At 40.0% G+C, this 18,178-nt stretch overlaps 3 protein-coding genes, 1 long non-coding RNA gene and 4 other non-coding genes across 10 annotated transcripts; 6 read left to right on the top strand and 2 right to left on the bottom strand.

Moving 5' to 3' along the window:
- Window positions 1-41: 41 nt before the first annotated feature.
- On the bottom strand, window positions 42-2,449 carry LOC133712516 (deoxyhypusine synthase). Of its 3 annotated transcripts, none has more exons than XM_062138623.1 (7): window positions 2,323-2,449; window positions 1,985-2,211; window positions 1,513-1,899; window positions 1,335-1,421; window positions 970-1,075; window positions 649-884; window positions 42-436 (listed from the first exon to the last, which is right to left on the bottom strand). In XM_062138623.1, the coding sequence occupies exons 2-7, from the start codon at window positions 2,177-2,179 to the stop codon at window positions 356-358; spliced, it is 1,092 nt and encodes a 363-aa protein (XP_061994607.1). In that variant the 5' UTR covers window positions 2,180-2,211; window positions 2,323-2,449; the 3' UTR covers window positions 42-355. The 3 variants fall into 3 exon arrangements, with proteins under 3 accessions (XP_061994607.1, XP_061994610.1, XP_061994614.1); XM_062138626.1 differs by having other exon boundaries at window positions 1,513-1,895; XM_062138630.1 differs by having other exon boundaries at window positions 1,513-1,895; window positions 1,985-2,442.
- Window positions 2,450-5,201: 2,752 nt separating this feature from the next.
- Window positions 5,202-5,273, bottom strand: TRNAP-UGG (transfer RNA proline (anticodon UGG)). The gene has a single exon. It is a non-coding gene; the product is annotated as a tRNA-Pro (tRNA).
- A 65-nt stretch (window positions 5,274-5,338) lies between these two features.
- On the top strand, window positions 5,339-7,513 carry LOC133712497 (large ribosomal subunit protein eL28z-like). The gene is made up of 4 exons (XM_062138610.1): window positions 5,339-5,449; window positions 5,578-5,741; window positions 5,855-6,018; window positions 7,121-7,513. Exons 2-4 carry the CDS (start codon window positions 5,594-5,596, stop codon window positions 7,259-7,261), a joined length of 453 nt encoding a protein of 150 aa, XP_061994594.1. The 5' UTR covers window positions 5,339-5,449; window positions 5,578-5,593; the 3' UTR covers window positions 7,262-7,513.
- LOC133727641 (small nucleolar RNA R24) lies at window positions 6,170-6,261 on the top strand. The gene has a single exon (XR_009855318.1). It is a non-coding gene; the product is annotated as a small nucleolar RNA R24 (small nucleolar RNA).
- On the top strand, window positions 6,483-6,574 carry LOC133727640 (small nucleolar RNA R24). Its single transcript, XR_009855317.1, has one exon. It is a non-coding gene; the product is annotated as a small nucleolar RNA R24 (small nucleolar RNA).
- LOC133727642 (small nucleolar RNA R24) lies at window positions 6,757-6,848 on the top strand. Its single transcript, XR_009855319.1, has one exon. It is a non-coding gene; the product is annotated as a small nucleolar RNA R24 (small nucleolar RNA).
- Window positions 7,514-7,565: 52 nt separating the features above from the next.
- On the top strand, window positions 7,566-9,181 carry LOC133712508 (uncharacterized). Its single transcript, XR_009847445.1, has 2 exons — window positions 7,566-7,995; window positions 8,694-9,181. It is a non-coding gene; the product is annotated as an uncharacterized LOC133712508 (long non-coding RNA).
- A 5,811-nt stretch (window positions 9,182-14,992) lies between these two features.
- Window positions 14,993-18,174, top strand: LOC133712481 (histone acetyltransferase type B catalytic subunit). The gene is made up of 10 exons (XM_062138593.1): window positions 14,993-15,152; window positions 15,316-15,357; window positions 16,000-16,109; window positions 16,231-16,299; window positions 16,417-16,455; window positions 16,537-16,613; window positions 16,725-16,785; window positions 16,868-16,949; window positions 17,059-17,219; window positions 17,304-18,174. Exons 1-10 carry the CDS (start codon window positions 15,074-15,076, stop codon window positions 17,964-17,966), a joined length of 1,383 nt encoding a protein of 460 aa, XP_061994577.1. The 5' UTR covers window positions 14,993-15,073; the 3' UTR covers window positions 17,967-18,174.
- The last annotated feature ends 4 nt before the right edge of the window (window positions 18,175-18,178 follow it).

The raw sequence follows: 18,178 nt of genomic DNA, 5'->3' as shown, positions 1-18,178 counted from the left end.
ATGGCAGAATAATAAAAACCTGGGAATTTAAGCAAGATACCTAGAAGTAAATCAGCTTCTCATTCATGTAGAAATTGGAACATGAAATGGAACAAATTCGTTACAAATGAAAGTAATTGCCCCCAGTTTGTCATCTCAATCTCTAAGGACATACAAAAAACAAGGCGCGCACAAACAACATATGGGGGAAAATGTGTTGATTCTAATAATACTCGTGCGATGCGGGATGCCTGATCCTATCTTGCAAACAGCATACAACCCTCAAAATGGCAATCATCAGCCAGTTAACAGGTTTATCTATCATGACCAACTATAAACTGTATATTCTAAATAATCTTCACGACAGAATTCTGTACTAGGTTGTAGTCTTGCTAACTTTCTTTGCAAATGTCTCAGCAACCAGAAAAGGGAAAGCAATTGTTGCATCACAATGCACCTGGTTCAACCAAGAAAAAAGGAAGGAAAATAAATCAGAATAGGACTCAAGCATACAAGGTATAGGATAAAAAATAATAATAATAATAATAATAAATAAAATAAAAATTGAAGGATTCACATTTTGGTGGCTAAATATGTATATTATGATGCAAAGCAACCAAAGCTAAAAGGCAATGTGCAAAGCTAAGACTTGGCTAAAACTAAACACACCTTAACAGTTTTAGCAGAACCCCGTATTTTCCCCCATGACACAGCCTCATCAGGACGAGCTCCAGAATCACTACCATCATACTCCTGTGCAGTATTAATGAAAACAGCATAATCCGCACCATTGCGCATCATATTAGCATTGCAAATGTGATGTTTGGGTAGGCCTCCTCCGAGGATGATCATTCCAGTCTTCCTCAGACCAACATGAACAGCTTCACCATTCATGGCCCTAATATCTGTTCAAAGGGCAAGCTGTTTTGTGAGTTGAGTTTCTCAAGCTACTAACTATCAGCTGGAGAGACAATGTGACAAGCAACATACCTTGCACTATGTCAACAACCAGACCTGGGCTGCGGAAAGAATGGAAGTACAACATGTCTCCCAATGAGCCATCTGTTATGGATGGACAGTAAACTGGGACATTGTTCTGGAACACATCCAAAAGAAAAATAATCAGTTCTTACTGCACAGACAACCCCTATGACGGTGAGATGAAGCCCTTACAACTGAAACCAGTGGACTGGCCGCAATATAACCATTGCTATTCAAACAACTCATCTGATTACAATGCCACAAAACTATGCGTCTATGAATGTGATTATCCAACCAGATTTAGACTTTAAACCGAGCAAACAATACCAGCATATAGAACTAAAGATAAAGTGGTTGAATTGATTGAAACTTGCCTTGTATGCCCAGTAAAGGTACGATCTTTCATCATTTATTTCCTTCCCCAAGCGTGCAATCAATTTAGATGGCGTCCACAGCACATTCTGCTAAAACAAAAACATTCAATCACAACCCAAAACCACTAAACCCCCCAACAAAAACCACATTTAAAAAAAAAAAGACAAGGGCACATGCCTGTTCATTCTGTTCCTTCAACATCTGATCGAAAATCGGTATGATCCAATCCTCAAATTTGCAATAGTTATCATTAGGAACCAGTAAATTACCGATACGATTCAATCCCTTGGACCTCAAATACGCCCCTGCCAGAGCGAAATCACCCTTATAAGTCGGCGCAAGGCATTTGATAAGATCCTCCTCAATGCCACCAGCAGTTGTGACCACCACATCCACCACATGGTGCTCCACCAAGTACCTAAACACATCTCTAAGCCCAGACGAAACCAAATTCGAAGTGAACCCCAAAAACACTTTACACTTCACAGACTCCCTAAACTTCCCATCCCTCTCCTCCTCACCACAATCCTCAGCTACAGCCTCATCTGCCAGCCTCCAATCTAGCTACACAGTCCCACCAGTCCAATCACAACGACATTACCGTAAAACAATCAAATTGACAGGGGCATTTCGGGGAGAGAAAATTTACCATTTGGTTGACGACTTCGATGGCTTCTCCGAGATTGGTGGCTTGGAAACCAGTAGTGATCATCGAACCGAAGAGACGAGAGTAATCGAGTCCTTCGTTGAAATCGTAGCCTCTGATTTCGCTGCATTTGCCTTGTAAATTCTCTGATTCTTTGAACACTGTGGAGTGCACGCTTGCGATTTTACCGTCTTCCATTGCTTTTCGCTATGGTTTTGGAAGTAGAATCTCTGAAATTATGAGCAAGAAATCCAAAGCAGCAAGTAAAGGAATCGTCTTTAGGAAGTTGAATTGCTTTTTACAGCGGCGAGTTGAATTTCAGGTGGAAGAGAGGAACTTACGGCTGACGGCGGTGGCGGAAGATGCGGCGGCAAAGAGTGGTCCGGCTATATAGTGGAGCTGACGGAGAGAGTGATGCTTTGGAACGAAGAGCAAGGAAAAGGAACCGGCGGTTGTGAGGTTCTACACTGAAAGAAGAAGACATGTTTATAATTTAAAAAAAAAAAAAAAAAATTATTATTATTATTATATTTTTTTTTTTTTTTTTTTAAGAATATCATGTCGATATATTAATACTCAGGCCATAAATGACCATTGTCATCTCTGAGTAGATAAAGAGTTTGTGGTAAACTACAGCGATACATAGATTTGGTCCGATTATTTGACGGTACCCATGCTCACTTATTTAAGCAAGTCTATACACTATGAAATAACATAGTAAATAAGCAAGCCTAAGGTAAAAACTCATAGTTGCCCTAAAACAATAGGAAATTAATTAGAAAGCAAGAAACTAACTAAATAGAATAGCCCAAAAGGCAGCCCAAAAACCACAAACCAAGCCCAGTAGATGGATCAGCACCCGGCCCAAATCTTCCCCTCCTCCACGTTCTTGCAGCACGTACACCAAGCCTCCCAGCCTTCGGTCTAGGCCGCCGCCACGACCATCACGCCGCCACGCCCACGTCGCCTGCACCAACACCGCCACTATCATCAACGCCCGACCACGCTGCTACGAACATCAACGTCACGACCTCGCTGCCACGACCAACAACCGCCCAAGCTCCACCTTTGTACATCCCACCGCCGCGCATCGAAGGCTCCAAATCAGACCCCGCTGCCTCAACAAACCTGCCGGAGCGGCAGCAACTGCTCAGACCACCGGAGCCATAATCTCAAGACATTCCCGTCCGGCCGCACTCTCCACACAGCGACGAAGCCAGAGGCTTGCCACGGGTGGGAGCCGCCGGAAGAGCAACGAGATGGAAAACTGGAAAAAACCGAGTTTTGGTTAGGGTTTCTCCTTGAGATACTTTAGAAGATTTTCTATAGTCCTATTATTATTATTATTTGAGAAGAAAGAAAATAGTTATAATTCATAAATTAAAAAAAAATAGTGATTTGAGTTTGTAATGCTTAAGCTAGTGTTCTTGTTTTTAGGTTTTTTTAAGGCCTCCATCACCAAAAAAAAAAAAAAATAGTGACTCAATTTTTCTAAATACAGGGAAGAGGGAAAAATATGTCATTTGAAAGACTATTGAGACAATGATGGATTGTCATGAACATATAGGAGGTACGATGGAAGCTGGTCAGATCTAGTATGGATCTTACATGGACGACAGTTGGAATCGGCGGCTCTTCTAGAATCAAGTTGGCATCTGATTAATCTTCTGAATGCAATCACACTGTGAGATATTAAATGTATATAAGATAGAGCACAAGAATTTAAGAACCTCGTATAAAGATTCCTAATTCTATATTGAATATGCAAAGAGCTTTCCTAAACCATGTCCTGTTAGGGATAAATGTTCCCTTAATGAAATAGGTATGTCTTCCTTATTGACTATCATTTCCGGTCAATCTTAAGATATTAGAGTTCCTTTTTTTTGTGGTAGTTACGTGTTTGCTCTAGGTAGGCGGCAAGTTCCTCCCCGGAAGAGAAGCTTGTTGACTCTGAATCGGTGCGAGGCGTCGATGACGGTGGTCTGGATCTGGAGGTTGAGGGCGATGAAGTCAGCCAGGTGTTGGTGGCGTGGATGCCACCGACTTTAGCGGCGGCGAGGATTACGAATTGGGGCTTTTCGGCGGCGAAGAAGGACTGGAGGTCGGTGTGGGTGCGGAGGACGAGGTTGGTGAAACCTAAGGATTGGAGCTTGCGGACGATGGCGGAGCCGACCAGTTTGTAACATTTCTTTTGGACTCAAGATTGATTCATGAATCATTTTGCAATCTCTCACTTAATTGCTACTTAGCCCTTTTCATTTCTTTTGGTTGTTGTTCCTATCATGTAACATCGTCGTTAATCCATAGGAGTGCGAGGGAGATGGATTTGTAGCAGGAATTGGATAGGATCTTGGCGGCAGTGATGGTTTGGGTGGTGGAGAAGGAGAGGAGAGAGAGGAGGAGAAAGAAGAAGAAATAAACAAAATTGTGAGGAGGGGTTCAGTACTACTTCATTTGTCGACATTTTCTCTAGCTTGTGCCTATACATGGGTTTGCTTAGCCAAGGCAGAGGAAATCAAAGGTGGAAAAACGGTGTTGATCTTTAGTGTGGACTGTAGATCTCGCTTGGACCCTCCCATACCCGAAACCTATTTCGGGAATTGCATAGTAGGCCGTGTAGCGGTTGCAGAAACATAAGGGCTACTGGATGAAAATGGGTTAGTTATGGCCGTAAATGCAATCACTGAGGCTTTGAGAAGTTTGGATGATGGGATTTTCAATGGGGCAGAGAATTGGGTTTCTAAATTTCTCGACTTTTCCCTCTATAAGAGAATATATTCGATTGCCGGTTCACAATAGAAGAGTCAGGTTGAAGAAGAAGAAGAAGCCATTTTTTCTTTGATTTCTTGGGAGAGAGTCACCATCGTCGTCGAACTGGTCTTGGGCTAGAAGAAGAAGAAGAAGAAATGAAAAGAAAAAAAAATGAATTTAAAAAAAAGAGGGCAAAAAGTCCATTTTGCCCTTTTTTTTGGGTCCACGTGCTTGCCACGTTAGCAAATAGACGGAGCCGTTGGAAAATTTTAACGGAAGTATCACGTTGATGTCAAAATATGTCTTTGGGTATCACATTGATATTTTTGAGAGTTCGGGTATCAAATTGGCCTTGACAGCATAGTTTGGGGACAGTACATGAATTTTTCTCTAACAAAAAGATAACACTTGGTAAAGGAACAAAAGAAGTAAAACAAAGAGATAAAAAGAAAAAAAGAGAAAAACCATAGGGGCGTTCCGAGAATCGAACTCGGGACCTCTCGCACCCAAAGCGAGAATCATACCACTAGACCAAACGCCCGATGATACTGGTATGATCGGCTTTTATAATATTATTGGTATTATCGTTATATTCTTGTTAATTATCTAGGGTTTTGTATTTAATCGCAGACGCGACCTATATAAGTAAGACGACCCAACTCGTAAACCCGGAGCCTCCACTACCCCCTCTCTCTCTCTGCGAAACCCTCTGCAGAAGTAAGTCTTCTTCTTCTTCACCATTTCTAGGGTTTCGATTCAGATTTCCTTCTCCACTGTAACAAATCAAACTCTCTGATTCTAGTCTTGTGTTTGTCTAATAATCCATTTGGTATCGGTTGGAACAGCTTTTGCTAGGTTCCAATGGCCACCGTTCCAGGGCAGCTGATCTGGGAGATCGTCAAGAAGAACAACTCTTTCTTGGTCAAGCAGTTCGGTCGGAGCCACGCCGGCGTCCGCTTCAGCAAGGAGCCTAACAACCTCTGCAACCTCCACTCCTACAAGCACTCCGGTAATTTCACTCCCCCTGAGAAAATAACAAACCCTAGGATTGATTTGGTCTGATAATAAACCCTAGAAATATGTGATTTTGTTGTGATTCGATTTGGATTGAATGGTGATTAGGTTTGGCGAACAAGAAGACTGTGAGTATTCAGCCCGGAGGCAAAGACCAGTCGGTGGTGCTCGCCACCACTAAGACCAGGAAGCAGAACAAGCCGGCCAGTCTGGTTCACAAGTCTGTCATGAGGAAGGAGTTTCCTCGCATGGCCAAGGCTGTTACCAATCAGGTACCGAATACTCGATTTATGATTCACTGCTCTGTAGATGCATATTTGTTGTTGTCTAGAATGAAATGAATGCTAATAACAATGCCGAATGTGATGCGTTTAGTTTTCTAATCTACACATACCTTAGGATTTGGGACTGTTTTGCACCTTACTAGCAGTGATGAGCAGCTAACATATAAGAAGATCTCACTTTGTGTGAGGTTTTCAATGAAATTGATTTGTTACGCTTGGCTTCTGAGCATGCATCTCATTTTAATGATTATGATGTAAGGGATGAAATTGTTGCTCATAATGGCTGATATGTCTCTTGTATACTGGGGCATTTTGCTTCTCTTATAGTTTGTTGGCTGGCTTCCTGAATTTTATAGCAGCTGTTGTGATGAATTTTGTGTGTGTTTTAGGTGGATAGGTTGGCTTCAGTTTGTGACCTTTTAGTATTTATGTAGTTAGTTTGGAACTCCTTAGCAGCAGTGATGAGCAGCTAACATATAAGAAGGTCTCACTTTGTGTGAGATTTTCAATGAAATTGATTTGTTACGCTTGGCTTCTGAGCACTCTAGCTTCAGTTAATTTGTTCTAGGGCTTTGGATGTTCAAAAGTTCTGAGCACTCAGAGTTGGCATTAGTTATGATGGTGTTTTCTATGGTTGGGAATCATTCCTCAACTTTTTCTTTTTTCTGTCTAGTTGTTTCTGTAGCTGCAGTTGCATTTTGTCTTAATAAAGTAGGTTCATACTTATTAGCAGTGATGAGCAGCTAACATGTAAGAAAATCTCACTTTGTGTTGGATCTTCGATGCAATTGAATTGTTACGCTTGGCTTCTGAGCACATGTTGCCCTAAATACATACTTCTATGCCTGTTTTGTTGAGTCAGTGAAAATGGACATTATGTATGTGTATTCACTGTGAATTTTCAATCTCTTAGATTGTCTTAAGTAGCTTTTGGTCTGCGAAGGTTGCATGAAAATGAACTTTTGATTAAAGTGTGAATGGAATGTGATGTGACTGAAATGTGAACCAATTGCATTTCTGTCTATTGCAATAAAATTTTATACTGTCTTCATGCAAGCACTTACAGAATGTTATATTTTAATTGTTCCAGGTGGTTGATAACTTCTACAGACCAGATTTGAAGAAAGCAGCCCTTGCTAGGCTCAGTGTGGTTTACAGGAGTCTCAAGGTGTCAAAATCTGGTGCCAAGAAGAGGAATAGGCAGGCTGTTAGAATGTACGGAAGGCAGTGAAATACTGAAGAAAATGTGTCTTGCAGAGTCTTTATTTAGAGTCTTGAGTTTCCTTGGTTTGGGTTTGAAGAGACATGAATGTGCAAACTTTATCCTTGTTATTAAAAAACGGCTAGGTCCTTATTTTTATTTTCCATCAAATTTTGCTGAATATTTTGCTAAACCTGAACATGTAGTTCTCAGATATGTTGCAATTTGGTTTTTGAAGACCTGCAAACAGTTTTTGTAGTGGTTGATGCGTGATTTGTTTCATTGTTGACCAAAAAGCTCTTATGATATTTTATTTTCACAAGGATATTATTGATTTTTGTTGTAAATCATTATGGCTATATCATGTAAATAGATATAGGGTAAATCATTATGTTGTTATAGGCTTACCCTTTCCATGTTTTATGGATGACTTTAGGAATCCTTGTTTTATGGAGGACTTTAGGCTACATGTTCCCTATCTTCCACTATATGTAGTCCATTTCTCATCCATGTTATGAAGAGAAAAACAGAAAATACTACACTTATTATCTGCATCTAAACTCTCTCTCTCTCAAGTTCTTAGAAGCAAAGCTCTCTCCATTTTCTGAAACACTTTCTATGTTAGTTTTACAACACGTTATCAGCACGACTAGCTCTAGGATTCGGATTGCCGATCGACAAGAGAAGAGGTGAATAACTCTTGGGTTGCAGAAAAGAAGAGGTTCATCATTCAATCAACATCAATCTACCAGCTCTACAACCAAGTATGTTTTTCCAAGCAAAAACAGATTTTACTGTTTCAGTTTACCTTCTGTCCTCTGTGTTCCCGTATTTATTTAAAATAGTAATTCAACTCCAAAATTCACCAAATTTTGTATGCTAGAGCCTCTGTGTGTTTACTGCATCTCTATAATTTTTCATATTTTTCTGGGTTGTTTTGGTTGGGATTTTGGTTTGTTTTTCGACTGCTATTCAGTAGAAGCTGCAATCACGATTTATGACTTTTATTGAAGCATCTAGTTTAACTTAATCATCTATGAGAGACACTTATTTCTCTTGCACTATAATTGGCATAATGGAATGAGTAAAAGGAAAATCAATAGCTTTTTAATTTAGCTATTAATTCATGTATATTGTGACAAATATCTATAAATACTTGTTTGGACTTTGTGATAATGATACATCTTTCCTTCATTATTTATTATGATAATGTTTTGTGGTGTTACCTGCTCATATTAAATTTAAATATTTTACCCGCTTAAATTCTTTGCATTAGAATATATATGTGCGGAATGCAGGTACTTAACGAACCGGAAGTTCACACACATAAACATTGAACCAAAATTTCATACATAAATATTGAACCAGAAGTTCACATATAGTATCGAACCTGTAGTTTTGACAACACTGAAATATTATGAATCTTTCCAAGTAGGCTCACCCAATTCGATGTGATGTCTAGGCAAGATACAATGAGGCTGTGTACTTAAGAGAGCCTCGCTCCACCCAAACCTCATACTCTTACCTGGTCGTATTTAATTGGAGTTACCAAAAGGGTTGAGTAATAACTTTTCATTCCTTGGCAGACCAGCTTGAGCCCAGCAGGCCCACTCTCCCTCTGCGGGACCTAGCAGCCCAGCAGGCCTCACACACCATTTAAATTACGCATGAAAGGCCGGGTCACAAGCCCGCAGACTAAGCCCGATAGGCTTCACTATCAAGCCCATTCCTTTGGTCCAGCAGAATCAAATAAAAGGAAAAATGATTTGATTCTACTGAGATTTGAACCCAGACAATGTACATGTCATTATGGCTATTGCAAATAAATTCACCATATTTCATATGTGTAATTAATTGCCAGAAGCATTTATTCACATAATTGTGTGACAATTAATATGTTATATTACTAGCATGCAATTAATATCTCAATTGATTTGTGATTTCCATTTATTCAATTTGTGAGATATTATTTCAATTTGCTCTATTCAATATTATTGTGTTACTTGTCTAAATTTTCGCACTAGAATATATGTGTAGAAAATGCAGGTACCTAATGAACTAGAAGTTCTAAATGAACCAGTAGTTCATACACATATCGAACTTGTAGTTTCGATAATGTCATTTAAGAAACTTGAAGTTTCCTTCATAAATTCACCACACATGATAAAACCAGTAGATTTTACATGTTTAATCCGATTTTTCATACCATGTTATAGAACCTGAAGTTCCTATTAGTTGCTTATGGACGATATTACCCAAAGCACTAAGATTATTTGTTCCTTTCCTGTAAGAAATACCAAATCTCAACAAACTTGACTTTGTTTCTTTGGAGGTTTCCGGAAGAAACTATCTAAAGTGGTTCAAGATGTGATAATTCATCTAACTGCAAAGAAGATGAGATCAACAATCAATGCTAACAATGTCGTCATTGAGGCTTTTAATATGAGTGCCATAATTTTCAAAGGAAACATATGGAGAAAACACTCCAAGTTGAGTATCCGATGAAGAGGATACACAAATTCTTTGGGTCGCTCTAGAAGAGCACTTTCACCATCAAATGACCATTTTCTTGCTTGAAGCAAGACATGATTGGCAGAACGAAATTAGCCCATATGACCGTCTGCCACTTGGCCAAAGCCCAAGAGGCCATGTAATCAGGCTCCACGTGGCCAAGGCCCACGTGGTAGGAACCATGATGCCATAACTCAGCAAGCCCGAGTTGAAAGGAACACTGGTCCGGCCCGCTGCCACCAGAATCGATCAGCATGATCTTTGTTATCAATGTGGAGGAATTGACTGCTGGTCCCGCACCTGTTGTGCGATAGCCTAAGCAGTAGATGAGTATTACGCCAGTCGCAGAACTCGAAATACCAACTTTATTAAAGGGTCATTTTCTATCGATTCCACACTAGAGATCATGGATTTTCAGGCAGTTACTGAACATACCGAGGATTAGAACTCGAAGACATGGGTATAATTGGCCCCTTGTGCCATATCTATTTCATCTTAATGAATGAAACATCTTCGGATTTTGGTGATTTATGTTTTCAATTATTTTGGATTATAGAAATGTGGTTATGTTCGAATATATTTAATTCAATAAACTTATTCATACATGTGATCCATTGAATTAAATAAATGAATAGGCATATTCTGTGGGGAAGTTTGTTGTCCGGTTAAAAGTGCTATTACGCACACCATACTCCGAGATCGGAGATATGTTTCAAACTTATTGCCCATGCATACCTCTGTGACAACCATATCAGGCCAATCCAACCTGATAGAGGGCTATGGCAAAGCCCACTTTATGTTGTCCAATGGTACTGAATTTACCATTAATGAGGCCTTATATTCTCCACGTTCCAGAAGAACGTTATTGAGTATTAAGGATATTCGAACCAACATTTATCACGTTGAAACCCCTAAGAAAAAATGAGTGTAATATCTTTGCATAACCTCTGAATGTGCGGCCAGAAGCGTATATTGGAGAAATTGAAATTTGTTAGCCAGAAGCTAACCAATTCGAGCAACTACTTGCTATGGCATGACCATTTGGGACACCCAGGTCAAAGTATGATGCACCGTATCCTCAACTTATCACACGGGCATCCCCTTCTGAATAAGGGTCCTGTGTTTAGTAACACATTACGCCAAACTTGCTCGTTAGGAATGTTAAACTCTAGACCATCATGTGCAAAGACTAGTATATACACACACCATTTTTCTGCACAGAATGCAAGGAAAATTTGTGGACCTTTCCAACCACCATGCGGACAATTTAAATATTTCATGGTTGTGGTTGATGTATCGACAAAGTGATCACATGTTACACTATTGTCCACAAGAAAATGCTGCTTTTGCTAAACTCTCGCCCAGATCATGAAATTGTGGATCACCACTCGGATTATCCCATAAAGTCCATAAGACCTGATAATGTCGGAGAGTTTACAGATTGTCACTTTGATGAGACAGTCTTCCCGCCGTTAGGGGGAGATAAGAACGTTACCGTTCCTGATGAACGACGTGAATTGACGTGGAATGTCCCCACTATGTCTCATCTCGATCCCCGAACCGCACAATGCGATAGTGAAGTGCGGAGAATTCTAGATCTACAAAGTGTAGCCCAAAATATGCCAGACGCTTTCTCTGATCTAGCTAAAGTGACGAGATCACATATACCTGCTGCAAATGTGCCTGCAAGAATAGATGTCCCTGTAGGACGCGTTGTCCCGGATGGACGAGGTACGACCATGGCGGCTAACCAGTCACATGTCCCTGCCCAGAAGCAAGGTAGACCACTAGGTTCGAAGGATTCCTATCCCCGGAAGAGGGTAAAACCAGCACAAACGAATCCACTAGACATCGCGATCTCAACTGATCCATCTCACGAGATAATTCCAGATTATGGGTCCGTCCTAGAAAAGACAACGTTGGGGGACGCTCCAACGTTTGAACCCACTCTCGAGAATAGAGAAATCTCGATAAATTATGCATGCTTAAGTGAGATTTGGAATCGAAATGAGATTATCATCGATGATATATTTGTATTCGCGGTAGCTACCGAAATTATAACTAGCGATGACATCGAACCTCGCTCCGTTGATAATGTCAACGTAGAGACGACTGGCCAAAATGGAAAGAAGCAATCCAGGTCAAATTAGATTCCTTGACAAAGAGAAAGGTGTTTTGGACCTGTTGTTCCTACACCTCCCCATGTTAAACCTGTAGAATTTAAATGGGTATTTATAAGGAAGCGTAATGAGAAAAATGAGATTGTGATACACAAAGCTCATCTAGTGGCGCAAGAATTTTCTCAACGCCCTGTGATTGATTACGAGGACGCGTATTCTCCCGTAATGAACGTCATAACGTTCCACTACCTTATCAATTTGGTAGTTTCCGAAAAACTGAATATGCAGCTTATGAATATGGTCATAACTTATCTCTAGGGGGATCATAATACAGAAATATACCTGAAAGTTCCTGAAGAACTTAATATACCCGATGCAAATAGTTCTAGACCACGGAACACGCTCTCCATTAGTTTTGAGGCGTTCACTTTATGGATTGAAACAATCCAGACGGAGGTGGTATAACCGTCTAAGTGAATATTTAATCAGGATGGGATATGTGAATAATAAACTATGCCCATGCGTGTTTATTAAGGAAACAAGTTCCTAGTTTAGAATTGTGGCGGTCTATGTCAATGACATGAATTTGATCGATACTCCTGAAGAGATCAAGGAAACCGCAAAGCACCTGAAGTTGGAATTTGAGATGAAAGGCCTTGGGAGAACAAATTATTGTCTCGACCTGGAGCCCGAGCACAGTGCAGATGAAATTTTGGTCCATCAACCAAATTACATCCAGAAGATGTTAAGATGCTTTAATGAGGATAAAAGCAAGCACACCCATGGTCGTCTGAAGTCTAGAGAGAACCGTATCGTCCTGCAGATGATAACGAAGAGATATTGGTACCAGAAGTCTCATATCTAAGTGCAATAGGCGCATTATTGTACTTGGCTCAATGCCCTAGATAGGACATCTCATTCGATGTGAACTTGTTAGCTAGATATAGCTCTGCGCCAACACGCCGCCACTGGAATGGCATGAAAGACATTTTTCCGCTACCTTAGAGGTACAACGGATATGGGCTTATTCTATCCCTACGCATCAAGGAATGGATCAAACCCCCTTGATCCTCAGAATGATGCTCGCCTTGTTGGATATGCTGATATAGAATATCTATCAGACCCGCACAAGGCACGTTCCCAAACTGGTTATGTCTTTACCATTGGGAATACTGCAATTTCTTGGAGGTCTACGAAATAGACACTTGTTGCTACCTCTTCGAATCATGCTGAGATACTAGCTCTTCAAGAAGCAGTATGTGAATGTACATGGCTAAGAGCCGTTACAAAGCATGTTCGAATCACATGTGGACTGCATTCCACCACTGATGAACCAACCATTATCTACGAGGATAATGTTGCTTACATAGAGCAGATGAAGACGGGTTTCATCAAAGGAGACAACACCAAACATATTGCACCGAAGTTCTTCTTCAATCAGCAACAACAGGAGCATCAGAAGATTGAAGTCAAGCAGATTCGATCTGAAGATAATCGTGCAGACCTCTTTACCAAGTCACTACCAAAGTCTACATTCCAGAAGCATGTTCAAGGTATTGGTCTACGTAAACTATCTGAATTACCTAACATGTAATTTTCAGGGGGAGTCGAAATCAGGGGGAGTATCCCGAAGCATGTACACTTGACCATCGTGTACTCTTTTCGTCCTTCGTCCAGGGTTATTTTGTCCCACTGGGTTTTGTTACCTGGCAAGGTTTTAACGAGGCACATCTTTAGAATGGTCACCCCACTTATACTACATCCTGAAGATGCTTTGATTTGACATATATGCATTTGCTCATCTTTTCCCTTCGACCACGGGTTTCTCCCACTGGGTTTACCGGGCAAGGTTTTGGTGTAGCAAATCTAAATGCATCCCTCTCGTAGACATACTACCTACTTATGATGCTAATAAGAAGACTCCACTTATCTCCGAAGCTGTGATATTACTACTCCACACTCATACGCGTTGTGCTCTTTTTCTCCTTCGACCAAGGTTGTTTTTTTCCCACAGGGTTTTTATTACTTGGTAAGGTTTTTGATGAGACAACTTAGAAGCGCACAACCCATGCAACACTATTGACATGAAATATCCAAGGGGGAGTGTTGTAAATCATTATGGCTATATCATGTAAATAGATATAGGGTAAATCATTATGTTGTTATAGGCTTACCCTTTCCATGTTTTATGGATGACTTTAGGAATCCTTGTTTTATGGAGGACTTTAGGCTACATGTTCCCTATCTTCCACTATATGTAGTCCATTTCTCATCCATGTTATGAAGAGAAAAACAGAAAATACTACACTTATTATCTGCATCTAAACTCTCTCTCTCTCAAGTTCTTAGAAGCAAAGCTCTCTCCATTTTCTGAAACACTTTCTATGTTAGTTTTACAACAATTTTAACCTTTTTGACTGCATGCCTGATGAAAGAATGAACTTTAACCCCTAATGAAGTTAGATGCATAGGCTCCCAAAAATCCACTTGGCTGTAGGAGACGGTTGCTCCTATTATTGAGTTGGTTCAGAACACAAATTGAAAAGAGAAACTGATGTCGATGATACATAAATCCAAGTTTGATACTGCTATAAAACCATTTTCAGTTCCACCCAAGTTTGATACTAGAACTGGCAAGTTTTACTCTTCAGTAGGTGCAGCTACATTTGTCTCGAGTTGTACGGCTGGTAGTCGGTAAATGGTAAATGAAGGACACAAGTCCTAAAGAAATAAAGAGGGAATTCAGGTTGTAAGCACTTTGGTTTATATGATTAACGGTAAGCACTTTGGTTTATATGATTAACGGGTTACATCATAATCGAAACATAGAGAGATCCCAACTTTCTTAATGCCAAATGGGGAAGTGGATAGAGATTTCCTAAGTGCAGCCGGAAATAATTTTGGGGTTGGGAATGGCCATTGAGCCTTATTAGGGTCCCTATCAGTGTTTCAGTAATGATCACCACTCCATTGCCATCCCTAGTCCATTCTGGTTTGGGTCAACTGATTTTTATGGATTGGGCCTCAAACAAAGCCCGTGCTGGCCCAGGACATGACGTGCGATACGCGTGAGAGGTGAGACGTCAGAGTTTGTCTTCACCAGCATAATGCTATAAATATCCCTAAATCCCCAATTGCCTCCATTTCCAACAGTCTACTTTTCCCGCTCTCATTTCCCGCTCCCCAAAACCCTAACCCGAACAACCAACCAATGGGCCAGAAGAAAGCGCCCGCCGCCGACGACTCTCTCGAGCCTAAGAAGCGCCGCCGCGTCGGCTTCTCCAGCGTCGGTCAGTCCTCTCAATTTTCAATTTCAGACCTATTTCCCCCCCCCTTAATTTCTTGAACCACTTGTGTGAATTCCGCTCGTTAATATTGTCTCCGTTGCTGTTTCTTTTGTTTCGAAGCTAATTTCTTGATTTCTTTTGTTTGTTTTCATGGATTCGGGAGCAGATGCTGGAGTGGAGGCCAAAGATTGCATCAAGATTTACCTGGGTATGATAATCTGATTCAATTTTGTTGTTGCTACAGTTCTTTTTCGCTGATTTGGTTTTATGTTACTATTTTGTCCTTGAACAATTGCTTAATGGGCTGTTTGGTACTTGGTAATTACAGTGGTTAGTTAGTCAAATCCAGTTCAGTTGATAAGTATTAGTGGTAATAATGTCTGAAATTTGCTGGTCCCTTTGTGGTCTTTGGGTTGGACTAATATCCGAGATCCGAGAGATTTAGATGGAGACTGTTCCGAATAGATGCTATTGATTTTGCTTTATACATGTGGTTCAAAATGATGAGTTCTTGTTGTGATAGTAAACTAATATTTGTATGGTTTTTGTATTCTCGTTGATTAATAATTACAAATTACCTTCTCAATCTGAAAGGGATGGGATCTGGTCAATGAATGTGAATGATTTGTGAGTTGCGTTTCTGATTTTCTTGATATAATCCTTGGGGCTTATTCTAGAAAGAAACTTGAGTTTCCACTTGGCTATGGTGTTAACAAATCACGAATTATAAATGAATAACCCGTGCTGGGAGTTTCCTAATGACTATATATGATATTGTTTTTAATTCTATGCTGTTAGTCTTATCTATTCTCAAGTTCCTCTAACTCGTATCTTATTTCTTTGTCCATAGTTTCTAGCAAAGAAGAGGTGGGCGCTTCAAACAGTTTTTGTTTAGATCCAGTTGACTTGAATAACTTTTTTGAGGAAGATGGGAAGATATATGGTTACAAAGGATTGAAGGTAATTCTTATCCATTATTGTCAGTTGAAGTTTGTGTCGCTGCAACTAATCAATCTATATTGATTTTTAGCTTGAATGATATGATTGAGAATAACTTCTTTTAATCTTTTATCGAATGCAGATTACCATATGGGTTAGCAGTATATCGTTTGATGCATATGCTGATATTGCATTTGAGAGCACAGCTGATGTAAGCACTGTCATTTTGTTGTACTCTTATCTCTTTCTGCATCTATCTGTTTGCTATTGGTATGCTTCTATTTGTGCTTGTCAAGTATGTTGTACTGATTGTGTTAAATGTTATCAGGGAGGCAAAGGGATCACAGATTTGAAATCAGCTCTTGAGGTATACATTGATTACCATTTTATATCACCAGTTCAGTTTACTATGTTGTTAGTACTAATGATACTTGGTAGTGTTCTCCAGAAAGTTTTTGGTGAGACCCTTGTTGACAGTCAAGAAGAGTTCCTTCAAACCTTTTCAACTCAGAGAAATTTCATTAGGTAATGGATTGTGGATTCGTATATTCAGATCAAATATAAGTTTATAGTCATGATTTTCAGTTTTTTGTTATATACTTATCTCCATGAATTTCACCTTTGAAATGTTTGCAGATCCATTATCTCAAATGGGGAGGTGTTGCAGCACAAGGCTTCATCTACTTCTGATGTGGAGGTGTTTTTTATTGCCAAACTTGTCTCTTTCATAGATAAAAAGCAGAAGTTTGTCTTGCATTTATTAACAGCATTACGTTCAGGTTATTCGCATGGTTGTGGGCAAGACAGCTGCTGGACCCCTCTACAGTCGCTTGATTCCTCTTGTTTTTCTTCTTGTTGATGGTAATTTATCTATCTAATAAACAGTTCCTGTTTTCTTTTTGTTTGGTGGGGGTTGCTTCAGTGGCAGAATGTCACTTTAAGGTTAAACTGGTGTTGTTTTCTGAATCAGGTGCCAGTCCAATTGATGTTTTGGATCCAAGTTGGGAGTTGTATCTCCTGGTCGAGAAGAAAACAGATGAGCAAGGGGACATCTACAATATATTGCTCGGCTTTACAGCTCTGTATCGTTTTTATCATTATCCTGACAGTTCTCGGTTGCGACTTAGCCAGGTTTGCTCCTTGCCAATATCAGTTACTTGTTATGCATGCTATATTTGCTTAGCAATTTTTCATGACACCTCTTTTTTATGGCAGATCCTGGTATTGCCTCCTTACCAGCATAAGGGTTATGGACGGTACATTCTAGAGGTTCTCAATCATGTTGCAGTATCTGAAGACATCTATGACTTCACAGTAGAAGAACCATTGGACTACTTTCAACATGTACGCACTTGTGTTGATGTACTACGCCTTCAGAAATTAGATTCTGTTCGCAATGCAGTCAATTTGGCTGTTTCAAATCTGACACGAGGAAAACTGTCAAAGAAAACGAGCATCCCTCGACTGATGCCAACCACAGGAGTCATTGAGGATGTGAGGAAAAGCATGAAAATCAACAAGAAACAATTTCTTCAATGTTGGGAGGTTTTCATCTATCTTGGCCTCGATCCAGTGGACAAGTACATGGAGGATTTTGTGAGCATTGTTTCTAATCGCATGAAGGAAGATCTCATCGGAAAAGAATCTGGGACCGGTGGAAAGCAAGTAATTGAAGTTCCAAGCGAATACATACCAGAGATGTCATTTGTTATGTTCAAGTCCAATGCTGGTGAAGCTACTAGTACTGTTCAGGTAGATGAAAATCAACCAAATCAGGAGGAGCAACTCCAGCAGCTAGTTGATGAGAGAGTGAATGAGATCAAATCAATAGCAGAGAAAGTATCTCAGCATCGCACAAGCATTGTCGAGTCATCTTAATTGAGTCTGATTTTCGGTGCTCTTGCATGTGATACCTTAATGCAATCTGTAGGGTTAGAGTGGTTGGGACTTGGTAGGTTGCCGGATACAGAGGCTTGCTATGTAATTGAGCTCTATGCTTTTACTTTGTTATTTTTGAATACTTTAAGAACTCTATTACTTTCAAGACTTTCAAGAAATTCAGCAGCTAATGCTTTTCCTTCTTTAATTAA

Source organism: Rosa rugosa, chromosome 1 (assembly GCF_958449725.1).
Source record: "Rosa rugosa chromosome 1, drRosRugo1.1, whole genome shotgun sequence".
Taxonomy (NCBI): Eukaryota; Viridiplantae; Streptophyta; class Magnoliopsida; order Rosales; family Rosaceae; genus Rosa; species Rosa rugosa.
This window is presented reverse-complemented; position numbering and strand designations above follow the sequence as displayed.